General features: G+C 35.1%; 4 protein-coding genes across 7 annotated transcripts; 3 read left to right on the plus strand and 1 right to left on the minus strand.

Annotated features, from left to right (window-relative positions):
• Nucleotides 1-96: 96 nt before the first annotated feature.
• Nucleotides 97-4,209, plus strand: LOC124303244 (8-oxo-dGDP phosphatase NUDT18). The gene is made up of 4 exons (XM_046760235.1): nucleotides 97-728; nucleotides 1,892-2,435; nucleotides 2,532-2,637; nucleotides 2,725-4,209. The coding sequence occupies exons 1-4, from the start codon at nucleotides 620-622 to the stop codon at nucleotides 2,962-2,964; spliced, it is 999 nt and encodes a 332-aa protein (XP_046616191.1). The 5' UTR covers nucleotides 97-619; the 3' UTR covers nucleotides 2,965-4,209.
• A 290-nt stretch (nucleotides 4,210-4,499) lies between these two features.
• Nucleotides 4,500-8,601, minus strand: LOC124303237 (transmembrane protein 39A). 3 transcript variants are annotated; one of them, XM_046760212.1, is made up of 8 exons: nucleotides 8,441-8,601; nucleotides 7,330-7,683; nucleotides 6,796-6,935; nucleotides 6,628-6,726; nucleotides 6,434-6,543; nucleotides 6,008-6,260; nucleotides 5,378-5,585; nucleotides 4,500-5,170 (listed from the first exon to the last, which is right to left on the minus strand). In XM_046760212.1, exons 2-8 carry the CDS (start codon nucleotides 7,645-7,647, stop codon nucleotides 4,916-4,918), a joined length of 1,383 nt encoding a protein of 460 aa, XP_046616168.1. In that variant the 5' UTR covers nucleotides 7,648-7,683; nucleotides 8,441-8,601; the 3' UTR covers nucleotides 4,500-4,915. The 3 variants fall into 3 exon arrangements, with proteins under 3 accessions (XP_046616168.1, XP_046616169.1, XP_046616170.1); XM_046760213.1 differs by lacking the exon at nucleotides 8,441-8,601 and adding an exon at nucleotides 8,232-8,420; XM_046760214.1 differs by lacking the exon at nucleotides 8,441-8,601 and adding an exon at nucleotides 7,758-8,213.
• Nucleotides 8,602-15,638: 7,037 nt separating this feature from the next.
• On the plus strand, nucleotides 15,639-19,671 carry LOC124303234 (dnaJ homolog subfamily C member 21-like). 2 transcript variants are annotated; one of them, XM_046760206.1, is made up of 2 exons: nucleotides 15,639-15,960; nucleotides 16,730-19,671. In XM_046760206.1, the coding sequence occupies exon 2, from the start codon at nucleotides 16,954-16,956 to the stop codon at nucleotides 18,997-18,999; it is 2,046 nt and encodes a 681-aa protein (XP_046616162.1). In that variant the 5' UTR covers nucleotides 15,639-15,960; nucleotides 16,730-16,953; the 3' UTR covers nucleotides 19,000-19,671. The 2 variants fall into 2 exon arrangements, with proteins under 2 accessions (XP_046616162.1, XP_046616163.1); XM_046760207.1 differs by lacking the exon at nucleotides 15,639-15,960 and adding an exon at nucleotides 15,981-16,229.
• Nucleotides 19,548-21,761, plus strand: LOC124303251 (methyltransferase-like 26). Its single transcript, XM_046760252.1, has 3 exons — nucleotides 19,548-19,619; nucleotides 19,988-20,070; nucleotides 20,186-21,761. Exons 2-3 carry the CDS (start codon nucleotides 20,012-20,014, stop codon nucleotides 20,817-20,819), a joined length of 693 nt encoding a protein of 230 aa, XP_046616208.1. The 5' UTR covers nucleotides 19,548-19,619; nucleotides 19,988-20,011; the 3' UTR covers nucleotides 20,820-21,761.
• Nucleotides 21,762-21,769: the final 8 nt, after the last annotated feature.

The raw sequence follows: 21,769 nt of genomic DNA on the forward strand, positions 1-21,769 counted from the left end.
ACTTACTCCCTATCTTGACTTTGTGCCACCAGTGGCGCTATTTAGGTGGCTAGGTATAACCATACGTCAGCACTTGGCCTATTGTTGCGCGAACGCAGCATCAGAGCAGAGCTAAGTCTAATGCCTGGAGCTGCCGAGCATTAAAAATGACGTGTGTTAGAGAGGTTGGAGAGGTTGCCGAGGTACACTCATCGGTTCTTGGGTTCTAGGCATTAATCCAAACACATGAAAAGCCGCGTACTACCGCTGCGGGATCAACTACAGGGCATAGATTCACTCACACGTGCACTAGATTCATCAGGATCTGGTGTGAGTGATGTGAGTGAACGTCACGGGCTGTGGGCATAGAGATAACTACAGTAGGAGCATGCTCGAAAAAAGTTTTATACATCTTCTCTGATGCCTTCATGTCGTTATCTTTGGTCATCCCCTCCGGCCTGCTTTACGGAAGAGAACGTGCCCAGAATTATTCTGACGCGTGTGTGTGAGTGTGTGTGCAAAAGTGTCTTCTGATGGTGGGGGATAACACGAAGCAGCATGTTTAGTCAACGACAGTTATGAATCGTTACGTGTACTTTAATTGCGAACAGAAATATTAACAAGCGTTAGCTATAATAAAATGCCTGATACCATAGAAGACAAGATTAGGCTAGTGTTAAATGGACAAAGTATAAATGACAACGATGATCTGTGCGACTTTACTCTTGCTGAACAAAATGAGTCAATAGGTAAGGATGGGAAGAATTTATACGCATCTTTCAAGAATCTAACTAGCAATCGCAATAGCGTGCCACTAGAGGTCATTCACCTGCCTTCGTTCGTTTAATTTGTCGTATAAAAATTTGAAAGCCATCCAAACTTTATCTGCAATTGAAAATTTTATTTCATGTAACAGTACTCCAGAAATTGTGGGTCCCTGAATCACCAGTATTGCAGAAAAGCGAATTTTACGAGTATTAGGATTATCATTTATTAATTGCATCGCTAAGTAGTTGCTTCATATCAACCTGATGCTTTTTTCGAACATAGCAATATTATTAGTGCAATTACAGATATTCGCAATGATCAAACACCTGTTTTGAGTGTAATTTGACCAAGGGGCTATTCATTTTTCAAATCAGCTATATATCCCAGATTGAAATCAGTTGGAAGTTGCTTGCATTAAGAAATAAATCGTAGTATGTTACGAATGAAATCACCTGAATTGAGCTGAAATCAGCTGAAATTATTCAATATCATCCGAAAACGTCAGAATTCTCGTCCAAATCTTGAACTCATACGAAATTATCATGAAATTGCTTTGAAATCATTCTATTCATACTTTTGAAATCGTAAGGCCCAGGAGTACTACACTCACAATAAACACCAACCCGAATGTATTGAATTTTAACTTTTTAGAGCACTTAATATAGGGTACTAGGTTTTAATCATCCCAGGTGATTACCTCACAAACGTAAAGACATGCAAGACAAAGTTTTGTACAAAACCTGAAGTGTTTAAGCGGGAAAGATGATTTTTTTTCATCATTATGATCAACCGTGTAAAATAGTATGAAATTTTGTCAAATCACATTTATGGTATGTGAATTCTTGTGAAATTCTTTGTGTACACCCCAAAATTGTATGAAAATCACCATACTCATCACGAAATCATTCTGAAATCAATATGAAATCCCATGAATTAGTGTGAAATCCATATGAAATCAATTCAAAGTCCCATAAAAAAGTGTATAATCACATGAAATCATGCAAAGTGCGAGAAATTACACGTAGTATTTTGTAATCAGCTATCATTGTCTGAAATCGCTTAGAATTATACGAAATCACTTGTGCACTTGAAGCCTTAATGAATAGCCCGTTGACTTTGACTGACACGATACTTTCGTTTTCAGAAGCCAAAGGAATTCAACCCACTGCAAGCTCTGACTACGTTCCAATTTGTCAAAAAACTGTGACATACGTAGTCGCAGCAGTACTAATTAACGATAATGATGAGATATTGATGATGCAGGAGGCAAAGGCCTCCTGTGCAGGAAAATGGTACCTACCAGCAGGAAGGGTTGAACCTGGCGAGGAATTGACAGAGGCATTCAGAAGAGAGGTTCTCGAAGAGACGGGAATTATCGTTGAACCAAAATCATTGGTAATCGTTGAATGCGCGACTGGATCTTGGTTCAGATTTGTTATGACTGGAAATGTGATTGGTGGTGCTTTAAAGACTCCTGAACAAGCTGACGAAGAATCACTACAGGCTTGTTGGATTCAAAATGTTGAGGAATTGTCACTTAGAGCATATGACATCATACCGTTGATACATAGAGTTAGAGAGTACAAACAAGGCCTTAACCCACCATGGCATTCTCCATTACTTCCTATAGCCAATCCCCACAGTAGGCTTTATTTGAAGTTAATTGTTTGCATAAAAAAGAAAGCAACGTAAGATTTATTATTATATATTCATATGCGCATTAAGTGTGATTGACTACATGAGTTGTTTGTGCACTAATTAACATCTTTTATCTCCATTTATAGTAACAGAATGCATGTTTTGCTGTCGGAACGCACTGAGTATCATTTACCTATTTGTGAAATAAACCCGAGAAGAAATCTTCACTCTACGCTGCACAAATTTATGGTGGTAAGCTTCTAAACTCTGGTTATCATTTGAGGATTTGCATGTAATCAGTTGGTCTTAACATTAATTGCGTGAATCTTTTCACACTAGGAAATTTTTGGAGCTGATGTACCGCAACATAGACCACATGGTTTACTGTCTGTAGAATATGCTGGTGGTCACGGAGAGGATGGCCTGTCCCTGACCATGCTAGTAGCTTTTCGGCCACCTTTAGAGGAGGTCCCAATTATTGGGAAGTTTGTTTGGCATGAACTTTCCCAGTCTCTCGGTGACACATTAGTAACGGTTATGCCACGTAACAAAACCATACCACTCAGTGTAGTACGCTAAATCTTTATGTTACAGACTGAAATTTTTATTTTTTTTTTTGAGAAAACTAAGTGACGAGCCTTGCGAGTAATTCAGGCAGCTTAAAGTGACTAAGGTCACTGCACTTTTTGTTACTAAATAGTTTCTTTTAGCAGTTGTTTCTATCAAATAATTCAATTTAGTATGTGAGAGGAAGAGATTCAATTGAGAAATCAGTTTTATTTTTTGTATAAAGAAATAACAAATTTTCTGAGGTAAGGTGGCGACAAAAATCTGAGTATAAAATTCCTTGAAATTTCCAAAGCCCGATATCTTGAAATTTTGCATCAGTTTTTCACCACTATCATGTACCATGCTTCCAAAATGGTCACATAAATGCTGTTGAAGCTCACTTGTCGAGAATGATGTAATTGAATAAAACAGTTACATCACGTACATAGCGGAAAATTAGTGACTCGATTTTGAACAAAATAATTTATTTAAAAGTTATACAACTCTGCTGTAAATATTTTTAAAATATCTTATTTCTCTTCAGCCCATGTCTTTCTACCTATGATCACCAAGATCAATTCTGCTCATGATATGTATAATATGACTTTGACATTAGAAATCATTACTTGCAATGCACCTTTTTTTTCACTGTTCAGAATAATTTATTATTCGTATTTTCAATTCTAATTCAATTTTTGTGAAGTGCAAATTCTAATACGAGTATTTCGTAAAAATTATGCCAGTGATAAGTTATACCAGGTGTTTTAATTAAATCCTGCTTTCAAGTTGTTATTATTTTCACTCTATAATATTTTTATGTAATGTTTTTATTGCCGTTTATTAATTTGGGGAACCAGAAATAATTATCTCCCAAACGTATTTATAGAGATAAATAATTACTGTTTCGTTGTATTGTTATCTGAATTTCCAATAATTTATTACAGTATATGATAGTATTATATTACAACATCATTCCATATCTAACATTTACTAAATATTCTAACAATCATTTATTATTGATATTATGAATTCAGTTATTAACGCTAATTTTATATTACCCTTTTTAAATAATTAAAATTTTTATTTTGTTACCGTTACTATTTTTGATGATTAAAATTTTAATAATAAATTTATTCCCAGTTGAATAAGATTACTCTTTTTCCCGCATTTAGAAAGTTTGTATGCATACACATCGAAATAGGACATGCAGGGAACATACTGCTTTTTGAATGTCATTAAATCCTGGAATTATCTTGAAAAATAAACATTGCTCCTAAAGTCCTGGAATATTTTGACTTATCCTGGAAAAGTTGACATAATACATTTTCGATTGAAAACGGCGACATTTCCATTGTAATATGTAGCCTTGAATGCATTAAATTGTTTATTTTTCAAGATAAGTCCACCTGCTAAAATTTAATGCATTCAAGGCTACATATTACAATGGAAATGTCGCCATTTTCAATCGAAAATGTATTATGTCAACTTTTCCAGGATAAGTCAAAATATTCCAGGACTTCAGGAGCAATGTTTATTTTTCAAGATAAGTCCACCTGCAGACCATGCAGTCGATTGCAACTCACTCTGTACGTAAACTGCTATAGAAATTTTTTAATTTAACACCTAATCAACTTATCTTATTCTTAAAAATTCATAATTAAGAGAAATTGAGGTCCTTGAATTTTTTTATTATTTTCTCCAGAAACTCCTGAAATTCTAATTCTTGATTGCAGCGGAAACCATGACATGGTTACTCAGTGCTATACACGTTATATGGCTGGTGAATAAATTCGAATTTGATTTATACATATAAACACATAGTGTTATGGAGTTATATTAGGATAAAGGTAGTAAGGTATGAACGGAGTGTTTTTTGCGAAATCATTTTATTATTTATCGTCGAAACGTCTAATAAGTTAACTAAATATAATTCATGCACAGTATCAAAAGATCACATAAACTTAAATTACGTAGTGACAGTCTATTGAGCAATGTTGTTTATGGCAGCTTGAGTTTTTTCTTGAACTAGTTGCTCAGCCCGGTAAACTTTCCAGCATACCAGATAGTCCCGTGCCAATTTAAATAACGTGTAATAATTCGTTACCAACAATAACGTCATTGAAAGAACTTGATACCATTCAATAGTGCGCAAAAGAACTAGTAATTGTACTACAACCAATGACAATTGTAGGCCGAGTAAAGAGCAAATCAGCATCGTTGGATTGCTGAACAATGCCTGTAAACACAGTACATGTTCTTTAGTTTATTCATTCGTACAAACATTATACTCACTAAATTATTGAAAATGACATCAAATTACAATTTACATTTGAATACAATACAAAACAAAAATTATTCTGCAGACATGCCATTCTAACCTGTGTACAATGAAGATGAATAATTTTGATTGATAAATATAAAAGGGAATATTTTGTGTACATACGTGAAACCTGTAGTGACTAGAATTTCCTGGTTCGGCAGCAGTACAAAGACCATCTGACCGGTATAATTCTTTATTATGCTTCACAAGCGAACCGTGTGGCCACAAGACTGCATCATTCCACAATTGTGTTGGTATATGGTTATTGCGACCCTCAACTTTAGTCCATCTCCCAAGATGAAGTGCAGCTCTATGTAGCACATCACAGTACCTGCATTAAATAAAAATCTCATCGCATTTATAAAGCACCATTTGAATTACGCAACGTTCTGAATCCTGAAGAAAATATGGTAAAAATTGATTCTTTAGTTTATAATACTTAGTTGATGGATGAAAAATGATGTCAAATTGGAATAAAATTTTTACGTATCCTTCAAATTGATAATTTTAAAGCTTTAGAGTCTGTATTTCCGTTTCCAAAATATTTTCATTTTTAGGTCACAAAATTCTACTGTATTCGCATTTTTTATTTATCAAAATGTACCTAGGGAAAGTGAATTATTTTTGCCTCTGAAAAATACAATCATTTCATATTAATGACTTAGCCATCATATTTAGCTGAAGAAACACAATAATACTGTTACTGTGGGAAGGATAAACCTAAAAACAGTTTAAGAGAGTTTGTAGTCGTACCTTACGGGATATGCCTGAGCAAAGTGTGCACTCAGCCTTCCCAGCCAGAAGAGTACAATATGTTGAACTACCCAAGAAACATTGAAGTGCAGGTGTGGAGGAACGAATATGATAGGTGCAATCCCACACACATAGGCAGTACCAGAAGATGCAAATAATGCTCTTTTCAAACGCCTATTGAAGTCTGACCTTAAGCTCAATACTTCGGCTCTGATGGCAGATGCACTCAGCGAACAATTATGCAAAGGCTTATCTGTGCAATCATCAAGACCCATGCTAGTGAGAAGTTTTTATAGAACGTAATATAATAGTAAAATACTAATGAAATTTATAACTGATGAACTGAAACGGCTCAGAACTGAATTCATTTCAATATTTAAATTTCTTTCATAAGTATTATATTATTTATCATGATTAGATCATTACCGAGTACAAACTTTGTTTTACGATCCTCCTTGATGTACAAAGGGGCTGTAGAAATGTCGAAAAATGGCCCGATACTTACGCCAAACATCAGAAAGTATATTGATATGCTCCTAAAAAAGGGAAATACTATGTGTTCTGGTATTCAACTATTAACAGCAATCTAATCAGGTTTGAGTGTAAACAATTATACTGACGGATAACAGAGGTAAAAGACTTTCATGGAATTGTGATTTTCGCTCATGTAGTAGAGACACCAGCAAAGAACACTTATCACGACTAACAGGAGACATACCCTACAATTGAAATAAAATTACATTTCAGAAAGGTTTTCGTGAAGATATAGATTCATGTTACGACAGTACCTCATTACTCTTTGAGCAGTAGGTAACCAACGTGTTGGTGCTGTGGCATCAACTAGCTTCCGCAGCAGTGCATAAACCAGTCGGCGTACTAACATTGTGCCAATGAAAACTAGTAAGTACGGATCTATCAAATAGAAGTTCTGAAATATTTGTGTTGCGATTTTATCATTTATTTGCTTTGATTATAGATAATTACAAATATTAATCTTTAATAATTGACTATCGAGTATATGTGCAATGTAGTCAATAATATCATTTATACAAAATACACCTTCCACACAAGAACAGAGGTGAACAGAGTAGATGAAAAGGATTAATGTGACGATGGCAGGAACCCCTGGTGGTCCAGTGGGTATAAGTCCACGGATAGGCTTTCGCTGGTCCCAGGTTCGATTCCCGCAGTCGTTCATTAATATTTCTCATTGAAAAATTTTCTCTTTGATTGTAATAATCTCTAATGTTTGATAATTAAACGGAATTGAGCTTTGCAGTTTAAAAAACCTGTAAAAGATGAATCAATTCAATTTTGCTTACCATGGTATATTCATTGTAAGATTGTGGTAGCCACCATACAGTGCGATACAAATTAAGTAATTGAAGGCCAACTGCTACGGTAGAAATACCCAACGATAAAGCTTCGAAAGACAATTGTCCATCCACAGGAACTACAGGGATAGGTACGTGTTTGGGCGCAAGAGGTCGACTACTCCAATTTTCATTGATTTTTTTATCGTCTATTCCACCAAGACTATTTGGACCCCCGTTTCCTCCATAAGATCCACCACTTGAGTTGAGCTGGGATCGACTACTATTGTTGGAACGTCCTCCCGGGTTTCGCCTTCCCCCAGGCATCTCAATTGCTACACTTGTATCTTTTCAACCAATGTACTGAAAAATGTGTAACTATGTATCCAGTATCACAAGTGAATGGGGATTTCGGAAATCGATAGTGTAATTCGTACACATTGTGTCTTCATATTCATAATAGTTTTTCTAAACTAGTTAATTGGTTTAAAAGTGATTCTGATTAGTTGAACGATGGTAAATATATAGATTTTACATTAGTAAGATCTGCTGAACTGGTAAAGAATGTCTCACAAAGTAGTGACATGCACACATTATGAATTGGATATGGTAAGTAAGAAGCAGCTCATAAGATTTTCCGATTACCAATTTTTTAAGGAATTTTTTGCTGATAAATTACTTGATTAGCCAATTCAAACTCGTTCGCTGACAAGTACGGAATAGATACAAGAAAGCATAGAAACTTGTTGATCTCAAGTAGCATGTAAGATCCTGACAATTATTGGTAATAAAGTTATAACTTGTCTTTAAAATAATCAACTTCAGTTTCATTGTCATAATTGGGAAATTTGGGATGCTACTAAATTAAACGGTAATTGTAAAGTACATAAAATGTAAGCACGAAAATTTACATAAAGTACTTAGGAGTGTACTACACGATTATAGTACGGATTAGGACTTGGATGACCAGTTTTCGTAGAATAACAATTGAAATTATGAATTCGGAAATTGATATTCGCATGGATTCAAGAATATGGAAATATCAACAAGGTTATAATACTGTGAGGTTAGATTCGACGTCTACATTTTGTACTTTAAGCATGCGGAAAAAATTTCTAACCTTTTGTTACATGAACTACAGTGTTATAAACTGAATTGATCAATAATGATCGCGTAGGGAGATACAATTGATATCCGTATTCTGAATTGTCATTTTTGATCGCGCAGTACGTAAATGTGATGTAAATTCATGAACGATCACATCACGACCGCAATGGTGTAGAAATGTACAAACTGCATTACCGACGGTATCAATATTTTTATCGTACCAAAGGAACAGCAAAGGTTCGTTCGCTAATTTTAGGATTATGACTTTTACGTCAACTGGTGACAAAAATGTGAAGTTAGTAAATGCTATTTATAATTTTTATTACAATATAACAGGCTTTATATATTGAAATATGATGTGGGGCGAGTGGGGGCCATGAGAGGGGAAGAACCACAGGGGCGGCGCCAGCAGCTATCCCTACTCCATGGGAAGAGCGACAGAGAGGACGGGAAAATAATTATCTCCCGTTTGAATTGATTTAAAACTTTCTTCTGAGCGCCGTGCGGCATCAGTCGTTTCCGAGCAATCGGAGCGAGATTACGTGCTCTCAGTATCAGTTCAACATTTAGATCGCGTTGTTCGATCAGTGTATTTGCAACATACTCGTCTTTGAATAATAGATAAGGAGCAGCGTGTAGCCTGAGGAAAAACCGAGTTACTGAAATAAAAACATCCTGCCAACCTTGAAGGTGAATTTCGTGTCCCGAGTTTTGATTGTTTTGTGTAACTTCAGATTTCAGTGATGTCTATTTTTGTCTCTGTGCGTCGAGTATCATTTTATTATTTTTTTTTTTGCCGATTTTCGCCAAATGCGCAATTACATTGTCAACAAGTTTATTCAGTAGATTTAAACAGACAGCTACAGCGCAAAAAGTGAGTGTAGAATCTAGTGTTATTGTGGTGCGGATTTTTGGACTATCAGAGATTAGTGAAGATTTGAATTATGTGAAAAGTGCGTTGCTTCACCAAGTAACCTGATATGCTACAGGAACTACTACATGTAAAAGTGTGGAGCAGCCCAGAGTCGAGGTATTAATAATACTTATTTTGATTATTGATTGATAATTCAAGGTAGTACATTTAAAGCCGAACTTTGTTTTCGCATAACATGCAGTAATAATTAATTTGAAAACTAAAAAGCCAATCTGCTAAATTAATTCAAGTGTTTTGATTTGTTTTTCACAGATTTAAGCAGAGACTTCCGAGTAACTTTTCCATTTCTCGGCAACGTTGGTGAGTTTGCATGTTTTAGGTTATGGGTATTTCCCTGGGATTCCTCTGTCACGTGGCGTGGCGGTAACAATTGTTACACAAATCTTCGATTTCTTAGCTGCATGGATAGGCTCATTCACGATCACAACGTGCTTCACTTGCAGTCCAATAATTTTTTTTCGCAATTTAATGTACCGTAGCTTACTCGAAGTTAGAAATTTTGCACGTTGCTAAAAGTGGAATGAGCATCGCGACAGGTAACCATTGCTTACTCGGCACTCGCGAGATCGAATTGTGTTTCGCAAATGATGTAATAATCTACGTTTGAATTTACCGATGATGTCGTTTAAGTGATGGGTTCACCTGAGGTTTGAACGTATTCAATTATTCACAATATTGTTAAATCGATGAAATTCCAAAGTCTGGCATAACGTAACTTAATGAAATTGCATCTTGTATTATTATATATCATTTTCAATCCTTTAAAAGTTAACAAATATTGATCAACTGCAGGCTTAGCTCGCTTAGAAAAATGCTAATTGGCATACAGGATGTTTTTAATCAATTTTACAAAAGGTTAATGTACCGATAGTCTGCCAATATTTATTAAAATAATACATGCAATATTAAGGTTGGCGGGATACAACTGCGATACTGTATACTGATTGTGAGTAGGCAGACTATGATACAAAAACATTTTGCTCAAAACAGGTAACCAACGAAAATGTAAGTCAATGACCACGGCGCAAACGATGAAGAATGTTGTGTGTTGGAAAAAATGGAGAATCGTTTAGATCGAATCTAGGTAACCGGGTAGGTAGGTGGACGTTTTGGGATCCGTCGCGGGGTTTATGCATGTGTGTGTGAGTCTCTATTTTCCGTTGGGTGGTTCCGTTGGGAAACAGGCAAGGGTAGGAAGGTCGCGATGTACCGTGATGTTACTAACTTTTGTAATCTACAGCGTCAAACGATCACAGAATTTTTTTTCTGAAAACACTACGTATTCGAGTCTCTCGACCATCTGTAAACATTTGAATATTAACGAGATTGAATTTCCTGTTTCTCGTGACTGTACAACCATTTTTCAATCGTTATTCAATTCAATTATTTAGTCATTACCGCTCATTATTCCATTCAATTGATCTCTGTGATCGTCTGAATGGGCAAAACGCATTTCTGGACCATCTATCGCGTTCCGTGGTACGCTAGATGGGGAGAGATGCTGAGCTCGAAGACTTCGCGTCGAAGAGGACCGCCGACCGTCACGCCACACAATAATGCATGCTCTCCAACCTCCCTCCCGATTTCGATTCGATGTATAATCTGAGAACAACAATCCACATAGTAATGTATCTAATTCAAAAAGATGCAGATGTGGATTGGATTTCTACAGAATTTTTGGGACTAGTCCCAGATAATACAAATTTTTGGAGAGTTTAATCTATCGCGCCTTGTTTTGCATGGATTAATCACGAGAATTGGACGCATCCTTTTGCGCGTAAATTAATGACGGGAATTAGACACGTTTTTTCCGTGTCGATTTTGCAAAGGGTGTATAAAAAGTCCCAGATCATACAAGTTTTTTGACAGTTTAATCTGTCGTATCTTATTGCGCGTAGATTAATCACGAGAATTGGACGCAGCCTTTTGCGCGTAAATGAATAAGGGGGATCTGACACGTTTTTTTACGCGTCGATTGTGCAAACAGTATACATATAAAAGAGTTACGCACGCTCGATGTGCTGATTTTTCAGTTCTCCGGTCAACTTTTTTACGAAAAATAAATTTTTCAAGTCCCACTGCGCCTTTTGCGCGTGGACTTGATACTTTTCGGTTATGAGAAAGCGCGGCATATGAAACCCGGCGCTCAACGTGCGGATACCAAAATCTCGGTAGCGTACAGTGATAGTGGAGAATCGTGACGTAAGTAGTTATGAAATATATCTGAAATTTACAGAAACACTCGTTTAATTGATGGTATTATTTTCTGATTCAGGGCAACAAAACCAATTTTTTAACAAATGTACTGAGAACTGTGGAATGTTCTGTCGAAAAAGGTGTCCATTTTACTAACTCGAAGCACAAATAGATGTCGATTCAAAAAATTTTGAATATTTTTTTATTTACCAATACGATTAATAATCGAAGCAATGAATATTAAAGCGAATATCATGTTGGACTCGACGCATTTTTTGTCAGAGTATGGACTTATGTGATTGTGCTGACCATACCTTCGTCTGTTTCAGGTAATAAAGCTTTCGCTTGTTTCAGATAATCAATTCTTTGTCTGATTCAGCTAATCGAACCTTTGTCTCTTTCAGCTAACAAAACCTTTGTCTGTTTCAGCTAACTAAACTTTTTATCTGTTTCAGCTAAGCTTTTTGTCTGTTTCAGCTAACTAAACTTTTTATCTGTTTCAGCTAAGCTTTTTGTCTGTTTCAGCTAACTAAACTTTTCATCTGTTTCAGCTAAGCTTTTTGTCTGTTTCAGCTCGTAAAACTTTTAGTCTGTTTTCAGTTAATAAAACTTTTTGACTGTTTCAGCTAATCAAAATTTTTGTCCGTTTCAGCTAATCAAACCTTTTGTCTATTTCAGCTAATCAAACCTTTTGTCTATTTCAGCTAATCAAACCTTTTGTCTATTTCAGCTAATCAAACCTTTTGTCCGTTTCAGCTAATCAAAATTTTGATTAACTGAAATTGTCTGTTTCAGCTAAATAAACTTTTTATCTGTTTCAGCTAAGCTTTTTGTCTGTTTCAGCTCGTAAAACTTTTAGTCTGTTTTCAGTTAATAAAACTTTTAGACTGTTTCAGCTAATCAAACTTTTTGTTCGTTTCAGCTAATCAAACCTTTTGTCTATTTCGTTCATCAAAATTTTTGCCCGTTTCAGCTAATTAAACCTCTTATCTGTTTTAGCTATCAAACCTTTTGTCTCTTTCAGCTTATCAAACGTTTTGTCTGTTTCAGGTAATCAGACTTTCCGTCTCTTTTAGCTAATTAAACCTTTTGTCTGTTTCAGCTAATCAAACATCTTGCCTGTTTTAGCTAATAAAATCTTCTGTTCATTTCAACTAATTAATTTATCTCTTTTTTCGTATCGATATATGTCACCAATTATATTTTCATCTGTTCCAAGTAACTGAGTCTTATCGACTATACTGAAAAATTAACGTTTCACCTTTTAGGCTTAGGTCTGGTTTAGGTCGTGTTCAGCGTCAGTCATTTTGTTTTCACCGATACATAGATTTAGCGATGTGGCGCAGAATCGTTATGAACACAAAGTGTGGTAAAATTTATTCAGCTGTAGATTTTTATAATGGTTTTACAGTCTTTTATTGCGATCGTTTTAGTGCCAGAGTTTTCTTTCTCGAGTCGCTCATAGATCATCTTCGGTTTGTATTTCACTATAGAATTATACAGTTCTGTCGTATTTCAGTAGTTGTGCTTATTCTTCTCCGATTTGTTTCCATTTCTTCAAAGATTTCTGCATCGTCTTCCGATAGGTAAATGACAACGTCTTACAGCGACTTGTGTTGGCGATCTTGGTTTTGTTTTTCATGGTATTCTTCAGATTCTCTATGTTAGTGATCATCTCATACCTTATCGGAAAAAACCCGTGCGCGAACATCCAAAATCAATCACCGTTCGCGTATAAGATAAAAACAATAACCCTTCATTCATAATTAAACCAACCATCCTTCATCCGTAATTAACACAGTCATCTTTTATCGATAATAAATAGTCAGTGGGTTATATGAACTGAAAAATTCTAACAAATTGCCAATATACGCGAGTACAAATTGAATGAGAAAAACAATTTTCCCCAATTAACGTGTGACAAAAGTCATTCGCAATTTTTTGAGAACGTAAGATCGATCTTGCTACTATTCTCCGTGGAATAGGCCTACTGGGGATACCACGTAAAAAAAAACACGCCGGGTGCTCTACCGCTTGCGGTGGTGTGGAAACGAGCATAAGTCAAGTTATATCCACTCACAGGCAATGAAAATCATGTTTCGATAATGTGTAACGCATGTGGAATCGTAATACCTTCGAATTTCTCTAGTTTATTCCGAGTGCATTTCACGTGAATACATTTTTCTTTTTGATAAATTTCGTTTCTTAATTAAAGTCAATAAAATTCACGTAGATTTAGCAATTTAGAGTTTGGCAATTCCAACATCTTTTTCCCCCGCTTGACCTTTTGCAGTCGACACAAGTTGTTACAATAAAACACGATATTTACATACCAAATGAGCCCATCTGCCGTGATAAACTATAAAGAACAAAAAAACAAAGCTTGTTCAAAACCGGCTACTAAAAATGACAAAAAGAACGATGCCCAAATTTTGTACGTTCGAGGTAAGGGTGATCCGTCTAAAATACCCATTGTATAAGATGGAATACAGTAAGAAATTAACTCCCATCTTCGCTTTTGAATCTATATTATAGAAAATTATTTTAAAATTTTTATAACAAATTTGTATACCCGCCTCATTTCTAGACTACTTAACTGACTCTACTGTTAAATACTTTTTTCAAAAAATCATTAGATTTAGATACATAAAAAGAAAGGCAACTAATATGATAACTTGCATTTTACAATATTATTAATTGATTTTAGACGCAATTAAAAATCATCGAAGCAATATTTCGTCACATTATCCACATAAATTTATTACTTTCTATAGAAAGGAAGAAATCCGTTATCAACGCAAATCACAAATCGGTTGGAATAAAAAAAAACGGACAATCAGCCCACCACGGGAACCCGATGCCGTTTCAATAAATCAGCAACGACGCATATTTCTTGGATGAGTACTAAGCAATTACATGAATTTCCAACAAGTTCCTTGTAATTTTAACATATATAATGTAACTCATTAACGTTCTACCAATGCCTCCTCTTCATTTCGTGAAATTATTCTTCTACCTAAGCGTGCAAAATTTGTAAATTCTTTTTGCGGAAATCTGTAGAAATACTTCGATAGATCAGAATCTTATCTCAGAAAAGACAAATGGATTGTTGAAAGCAGAACGATCCTGAAGCTTCCGAAAGGTCTTACAACCTTTCATCTGTATTTAGTTTTTGATATCTTATATATAGTATTATTACATAGTTGTATTCTCTGGGTAGTATTATTATTATTAGGGGTTACCGGAAAAGTGCTGAAATTCCGGATAAAATAGTATCGACTTTGTCGGGAATCCATATTCTCAAACCCGAAATTCCTAATAATCAACACGGGCACTGCCATAAATGTATAATAAAGTGAACAGATATGAGTAATTATAATCTGGTACCACGTGATAATAAATTTCTGAACAATTTTGTGTTTGGGGGTCAGTGGACAGAGTCGCAATCTAACCAATTAATATAAGTAGAAGTTGGAAAAAGGAACCCTTATCATCTTTAAATTTTTTTTAAAGATTACTTTTGTGGTAATGATCTTATTATCTTTAGTTGACGGTACGAGTTAAGTATTAAACATAAGTACAGAAATTACATAAGGTACATATATGAACAACTATATACCTATATCTCCATTATTTGATTAACTTCTTTGACTATGTCTACCCATCCTTTGCATCAAGCAAAGGTTTCTAACTCTGTTAACAGTAAACCAGGTGCATGTTTATTGTGCATCTATTGAGATAATATTATTTTTGTCGATCTGATGGAGTTAGGTTAATATTGCTGAATTTGACTCCAATGAATTTGCATAGTTGAAAAGTATACCGTGTCCTTGCGGGATTATATGAAAATTTCAGTCTGTTCCCGTTCGTCATTCCATAGGCATAATAATATACGACTCTGCATTATCTGGGTACACGCGGTGAGCGATGATAATATCAGTTGTTGTTGCCTCTTCGTACCGACCGCCTGCCGGATTGAGTTGCGCCTGACGGGGAGGATACAGAGGACGCTGTTTGACGATGAATTTATGTCCGCCACTTTCGAATGCTAAAAGCCCCATAAAGATAGCGTTCTAGGTGGTTCTAGGTGGTTCTAGGATAGCGTCTGTATGCGTCTTCAGTCACGCTACATAGCTCTTCACCGATTGTAAAGGGAAATCGCGTTAACCGCTTGAATAATTATTATTAGAAATTTGCAATTTTTCTGCAAGCCTACAAATAAAAAGTAATTGGTGTAGTAACGGTGTGAAAATATAATCAAATGGATTCGACGTTGACCATGGCCTGAGTGACGGAAAAATCTTGGCAACTTGGACCATTTGTGATCTCGGCATACGCAGTTCCATAAAGCACACGAGGTTGACTTCGGCGCCAAATTTCGCACGTTACATGCGTATGTCACAGTAAGTTAGGACTTTTGGCTTACAAGCTCTAAGCTAATCTCTATTAATAGACGTAACTATGCACTCTACTATTAGTGCAGCACTTTATGATATTTACTTGTGGACTTGCACCGTCTTAAATTTTAAGTATACATAACCTAAGAAACTATATGTCTAAACTGTACGACAAAACTTCTCTTTTTTTTACGCATAATAACCTGTATGTTTGGATATGTTCAGAAAGCTTCTGACAATAATCTCTCGTGAAACGAAACATCAAATCTGAAACGGTATTTGCCAACTTATCGTACAGACCATCTACTCTGAAAAATTATTTTGTGGGTTAATTGAATGAAAAATTAGTTATTAAACTTGAAGCCATGAATTACGAATAGATCGTTATTTTTCAACATGTGAAGCTATTTTTTTTGTCCACTTCGTCCAATATTTCTTCCTGCACAACTAATGTTGCATATTCGATTTTCTGGATTCTCAGGTTTATCTGGTAGCATTTTCAGTTTGCTCTGTTCCGGTCTGTTCTGCTTTGTTTTGCAGCACCAGAACAATGATTATGTATATAGGAGTCATGCAAAATTACTGTTCTGGTGCAGCAGAACAGAGTAGAATACAACGGAACAATGAAAGCTGAAAATGCTATTAATTTTGGAATCTACTAAATCTTAGATAATCATTAATAATTTTTGGTTCAAATTTAATTCTTTTAACTCTTGTCATGATACATGGAGAGCCATTAACTGACTACCTGATTGTGATGCATTTTACTTTTCAGGGAATTGCTAGGCCATTCCTACACCGAGGGTTTCGCTTAGTAGTCATGGCACGTTCGAAATATATACTGAATATTGAATAATTAACTTTATCTGAAAGTAAATCTTTGATATCTCAACCTTGGTGCTGTTGCTTATTGCTTTCAATAATCTCATCAAAAGAGATTTCAGTTGTTAGTAAAATATCCAATATATCTTCACATTCTTATATGAATAACCAGAAAGTATGAAGTGCCACTACGAAGTACTCGGCGTTTCGAGAGATGTGTCAGATGATGATTTAAAAAAAGCATACAGAAAACTAGCACTGAAATGGCATCCTGATAAGAATTTGGATAATACTGAAGATGCTAAAGAACAATTTCAAATCGTCCAACAAGCATGGGAGGTCTTGAGTGATCCACAAGAACGAGCTTGGTATGACAATCACCGAGAAGCCATTTTGAAAGGAGGGATAGGAGAAAATTACAAAGATGATTCAATCGATTTGTTCCAATACTTCACTACCAGCTGTTATAAGGGCTATGGCGATGACAAAAAAGAATTTTACACGGTTTATAGAGAAGTTTTTGAACAACTGATTGCTGAAGAATCAGAGTTTTGTAAAGAAGAAGAGTTGGACGATAAAGTACCTGGTTTTGGGAATTCCACCAGCTCATATGAGGATGTTCACAAATTTTATGCATATTGGCAAAGCTATTCGACTAAGAGGTCATTTGCTTGGCTAGATCCATATGACATTCGTGATACTCCAAACAGACGAGTTTTAAGATTGGTAGAAAAAGAGAACAAGAAAATTAGAGATAAAGCTAAAAAAGAACGCAACGAACAAGTCAGGAACCTTGTGGCATTTGTTCGCAAGCGTGATAAACGAGTTCAAGCACATGCAAAAATCCTGGCAGAAAGAGCTAAAGAAAATACCAAAAAAACACAAGAACGGAAAATGCAGCAACTGTTTCAGAGACAACAAGAACTGAAAAGTTATACTGAGTCAGAATGGTCAAAGTTTTCTAACATCGAAAAAGATTTAAAGGTTATCGAAGCAAATCTTGCTGCTGAGTTTGGAGAGGAATTAACTTCAAATACAGATTCTGAAGATGCTGATGATATGGATAATAACACCCTGTATTGCGTTGCTTGCAACAAAATATACAAGACACAAAAGGCATTTACCAATCATGAAAATTCTAAAAGGCACAAAGATAATGTTTCAACCATGAAAGCCTCATTCTTGGCTGCTGAAAATAAGGACTTTGAAAGCAGTAGTGGAGAGTACAATTCAGACTCGGAATCGGATTCTAAATTTGGTATCAAAACAAATATTTCTTTACTGAGTCGAAACCGGAAAGATGTTATCTTGGCAACAAGCCCAGAAATACGAGATTTGTTGACGAACCCTAGTGAGAATATTGATGTGAATGCGAAAGGCAACCAGCGAAATACATCGGATGAAGAAATGATTTCGGATAATGAATCAAGTTCTGCAAGTAAAAAAAATACAAATAAGCTTTTGAAAGAACAAGGTGTTAAACTAGCCACAGGCCCGGAAATGGACGGTTTTTTTGATACGGCAACTGGAGTATCTAAAATACAAGATGACGCGGATATACTGACTTCTGAAGGTGAATTGATATCAGATCAAGAGAGCGAACTTGATAACCAAATGTTACATATGACAGAAAAATCTCGCAAAAGTAAGAAGAAAAAAGGTAAAAATGTTCAAAAAGTTATTCTTGAAAAAACAACCGATGATGAGCAAGAATTAGATGCTCATTTTGGGTTGTCCAAGAAACAGCGAAAGAAACAAAACCAAAAGAAAGCAACTTTTGAAAAAGTCTCTACTTGTGTGAAAGTTGGTGCCAACATCGCTGGCGATGAAAAATCAGATAGCAGCAAAAATCACACTGTCCCAGAAACCATTAAGAATTTTACTAACGGAAACCAAGTAGATTTTGACAATTCTGACTTGAACTTTGAAGGAGATGCCAAATCATCGACTCAAAGTACAAAAAAATCTAAAGGTAAGAAAACAAAGGAAGCAAAAAAAACTCAGAAGTCAAGCTTGGATGGGAGCAGGCCCAAGGACAAGAAGGAAAAAAATAGAGGCGGGTCAAGCAGAGGAGGAATTCAGGATTTAGATCACTGTTGTGTTCTATGTGGAGCAGAATTTCCATCCAAGAATAAATTATATGACCATTTGAAGAAGAGTGGTCATTCTGTGTATATCAATCCTGTGAAGAGTAGAAAATCGTTGAGTAAAGACAGCGATTGAAACTGGAGGAAAATTAGTAATATAATTCGTTGTATGGGATATTAATATCTCGGTTAATAAAATTTTCAAATATTCTCAGTATAATTTATTTTCAATATGCAATGAGCATCGATAAATCGAAAATCAAGACAGTCAAGCATCGTAATGTTTCTTTCTTTATTATGCGTGGTTATTTTTGACATTAATGAAATTATATTATTATTTATTCACTAACTAATGCGAAGTTATCAAGATTGTCATAGTTTAGATATAAAATAGAGTAAATGATTATCACAGGGAGATATTGACAAACCAGGCATTCTCAGAATCTTAAATTGAATGGCTTTTTAAATGTTCAATGTACCATTATCAGAAACTTCTGTTAATAAAAATAGACATTATAGATATGTAAATAGAGAATCTTTACAAGCTAATAAATCAAGCTGCTGATAGCTTGAAGACTTATTGATGGAGAGTGACGAGTGAGGATGTGATGAGTGATGGCTAACAAATCAGATTAATACGTGTATAATGGTTTAACAAATGAACGTTTTAAAGAATTACTTACTATTGTGAAATATGACTGGCATGAAAGTTCATAAGTCGAACCTCAAAAAGTTTACTTTTCTTATATTGGTAGAGTGAGTTGAAAATTGCATAAGTCTATATCAATAAAGATGATGTGAATTAAAATGGGGCATTATGTTGTTCATGTAATTAATTGTATAGATTTTAACATGCCTATCATAAGAATGGCACAAGATTTGATTGTTCTCTAAAAAATCTCCATATTGTCACCCAGGCAGAGTTTTCTTATTGTTAGAAAGGTAAATCACAGAAATATTTTGATGAACGATTCATTACAGTTCATACTTCATAAAGGATAGCCTAGGGTTATGAATTGTGTTTTGTAATCTATTAAAAGTCAATCAAATAATTCACCTTTTTTTCTATGTTTAATTTAACAAGTTCTTTATCCATATTGACGTACGAAAATATGACGTTTCAGATTCATATATTATAGCACTGCTGAATGAAACTTGTCAGGCAAATACGAAATCTGAATATTATCCAATCTGCTGCTATGCATAGGTAAGGAAGTACTTCAACAATTGTTTTTAATACTCATAAAATGTGTTTACGTAATTCACGTGATTAGCAAAAAGAGCATGAAAATATACTCATATATTGACATTTATTGATACAGATCTAGTTCGGTAGCTGCTAGGAAAATTTTCTACCCAGCAGCTGAACGTAACAAGGAACCGATTCTTTCTGTCTTGAAAGAGTACATCCGCTCCGGCCCCAATCAAAATTTCCTGGAGATCGGTTCTGGTAGTGGGCAACATGTGGCTCACTTTGCTCTATATTTACCTCAAGTCACATTTTACCCCTCTGAAGTTGATATTGGCATGTTGGGTAGCATAGTTGCCTATACTAAAGAGATTTCTAATGTTCAGAGTCCAATTCTAATTGATGTAACCACAAATTCGGACTACTGGGGGGCTCAAACTTTTCGAGAAAACAGCTTTGATTATATTTATAATTCTAACATGATTCACATTGCTCCACATGCGTGTACTGTTGGTCTTTTCGAAAATGCTGGTAAACTTTTGAAGCAGAATGGAATTTTATTTACTTATGGACCGTATAAGATTGATGGAACTATATCACCAGAAAGTAATGTCAGATTCGATGAATCATTGAAAGCAGAAAATCCGCAGTGGGGCTTGAAGGATATTAGAGATCTGGAGAAGTTAGCGAATGAAAATGGGCTCGATTTGATTGAAATTTTCGACATGCCAGCCAACAATAAAACGATTATTTGGAAAAAGGAATGATGTGATTTATATACGCAATAATTACTATGCTCAATTACTCAAGATAGAAATAATTGAAAGCTCTCGTAATTGAGCATTGACGCATCAGAATGACAGTGACTAGTCATCTTATCAATTTAATTGTGTCATCTACGGTTATAGCTTCCGTTTTTAATACTATCTTACAACTTTGCGATACTTTTCTCGATTGAATTGATCCAACTATCAGAAATTGTAATTAATTTTGGTACCTCAATTTTATTCTATTTTACGAATCGCACAGTAGATTATATTATAATTTCAATGTTAAGAATTATGGCTGGACTCGTTTTTATTGAAAAATTATTAATATCATTAAATTACAAATTATGATGCCAATAGTTTATTTGCAATTCCTGGGAAGTTGATTCTGATTGATTTACACTGGGTGGCGACTTACCAAGAAAACTAGTAACAGTCAGGGAATCACATTATTCCACTGGAAAATATGTATTTCAACGTTGGTATTTCTCTAAATTATTTAAAATCTCGCATTGTACTTCGTAAATTCAGCATAACTTGCTTTTGGAACTAATATTGTTGAATTTACATGCCCCCCTCCTATTTACATGTACAGTTTAATGCGCCATTGGTTGCAAGCTATTCACTATTTTGCAAATCAGGTTGAAACGGTCGAGAAATATTGAAATTTTAGACCGGAAAAGCCGGACAAGTCCACCACTCTGTTAAAGCTAGCGTTAAATTTTCTGTTTAATTTGATCAAAGACTATGTGCTACAGGTTTGTGCGATGGAAAATTCATCTGAGCCATGAAATTGTTTTGTGTAGTTTTTTGTATGCGTGTATGAAACTGTTTCATTATATTTACAAAAATATCCCAATCATCAGCTCTTGTAAATACCGTTTTCAATCTCTAATTTTTCATAACTGACATTCGCAACAATAAAAAAATATTGATAAACTCTTTTGTCT

The sequence above is a fragment of the Neodiprion virginianus genome, chromosome 4, assembly GCF_021901495.1.
Source record: "Neodiprion virginianus isolate iyNeoVirg1 chromosome 4, iyNeoVirg1.1, whole genome shotgun sequence".
Lineage (NCBI taxonomy): Eukaryota > Metazoa > Arthropoda > Insecta > Hymenoptera > Diprionidae > Neodiprion > Neodiprion virginianus.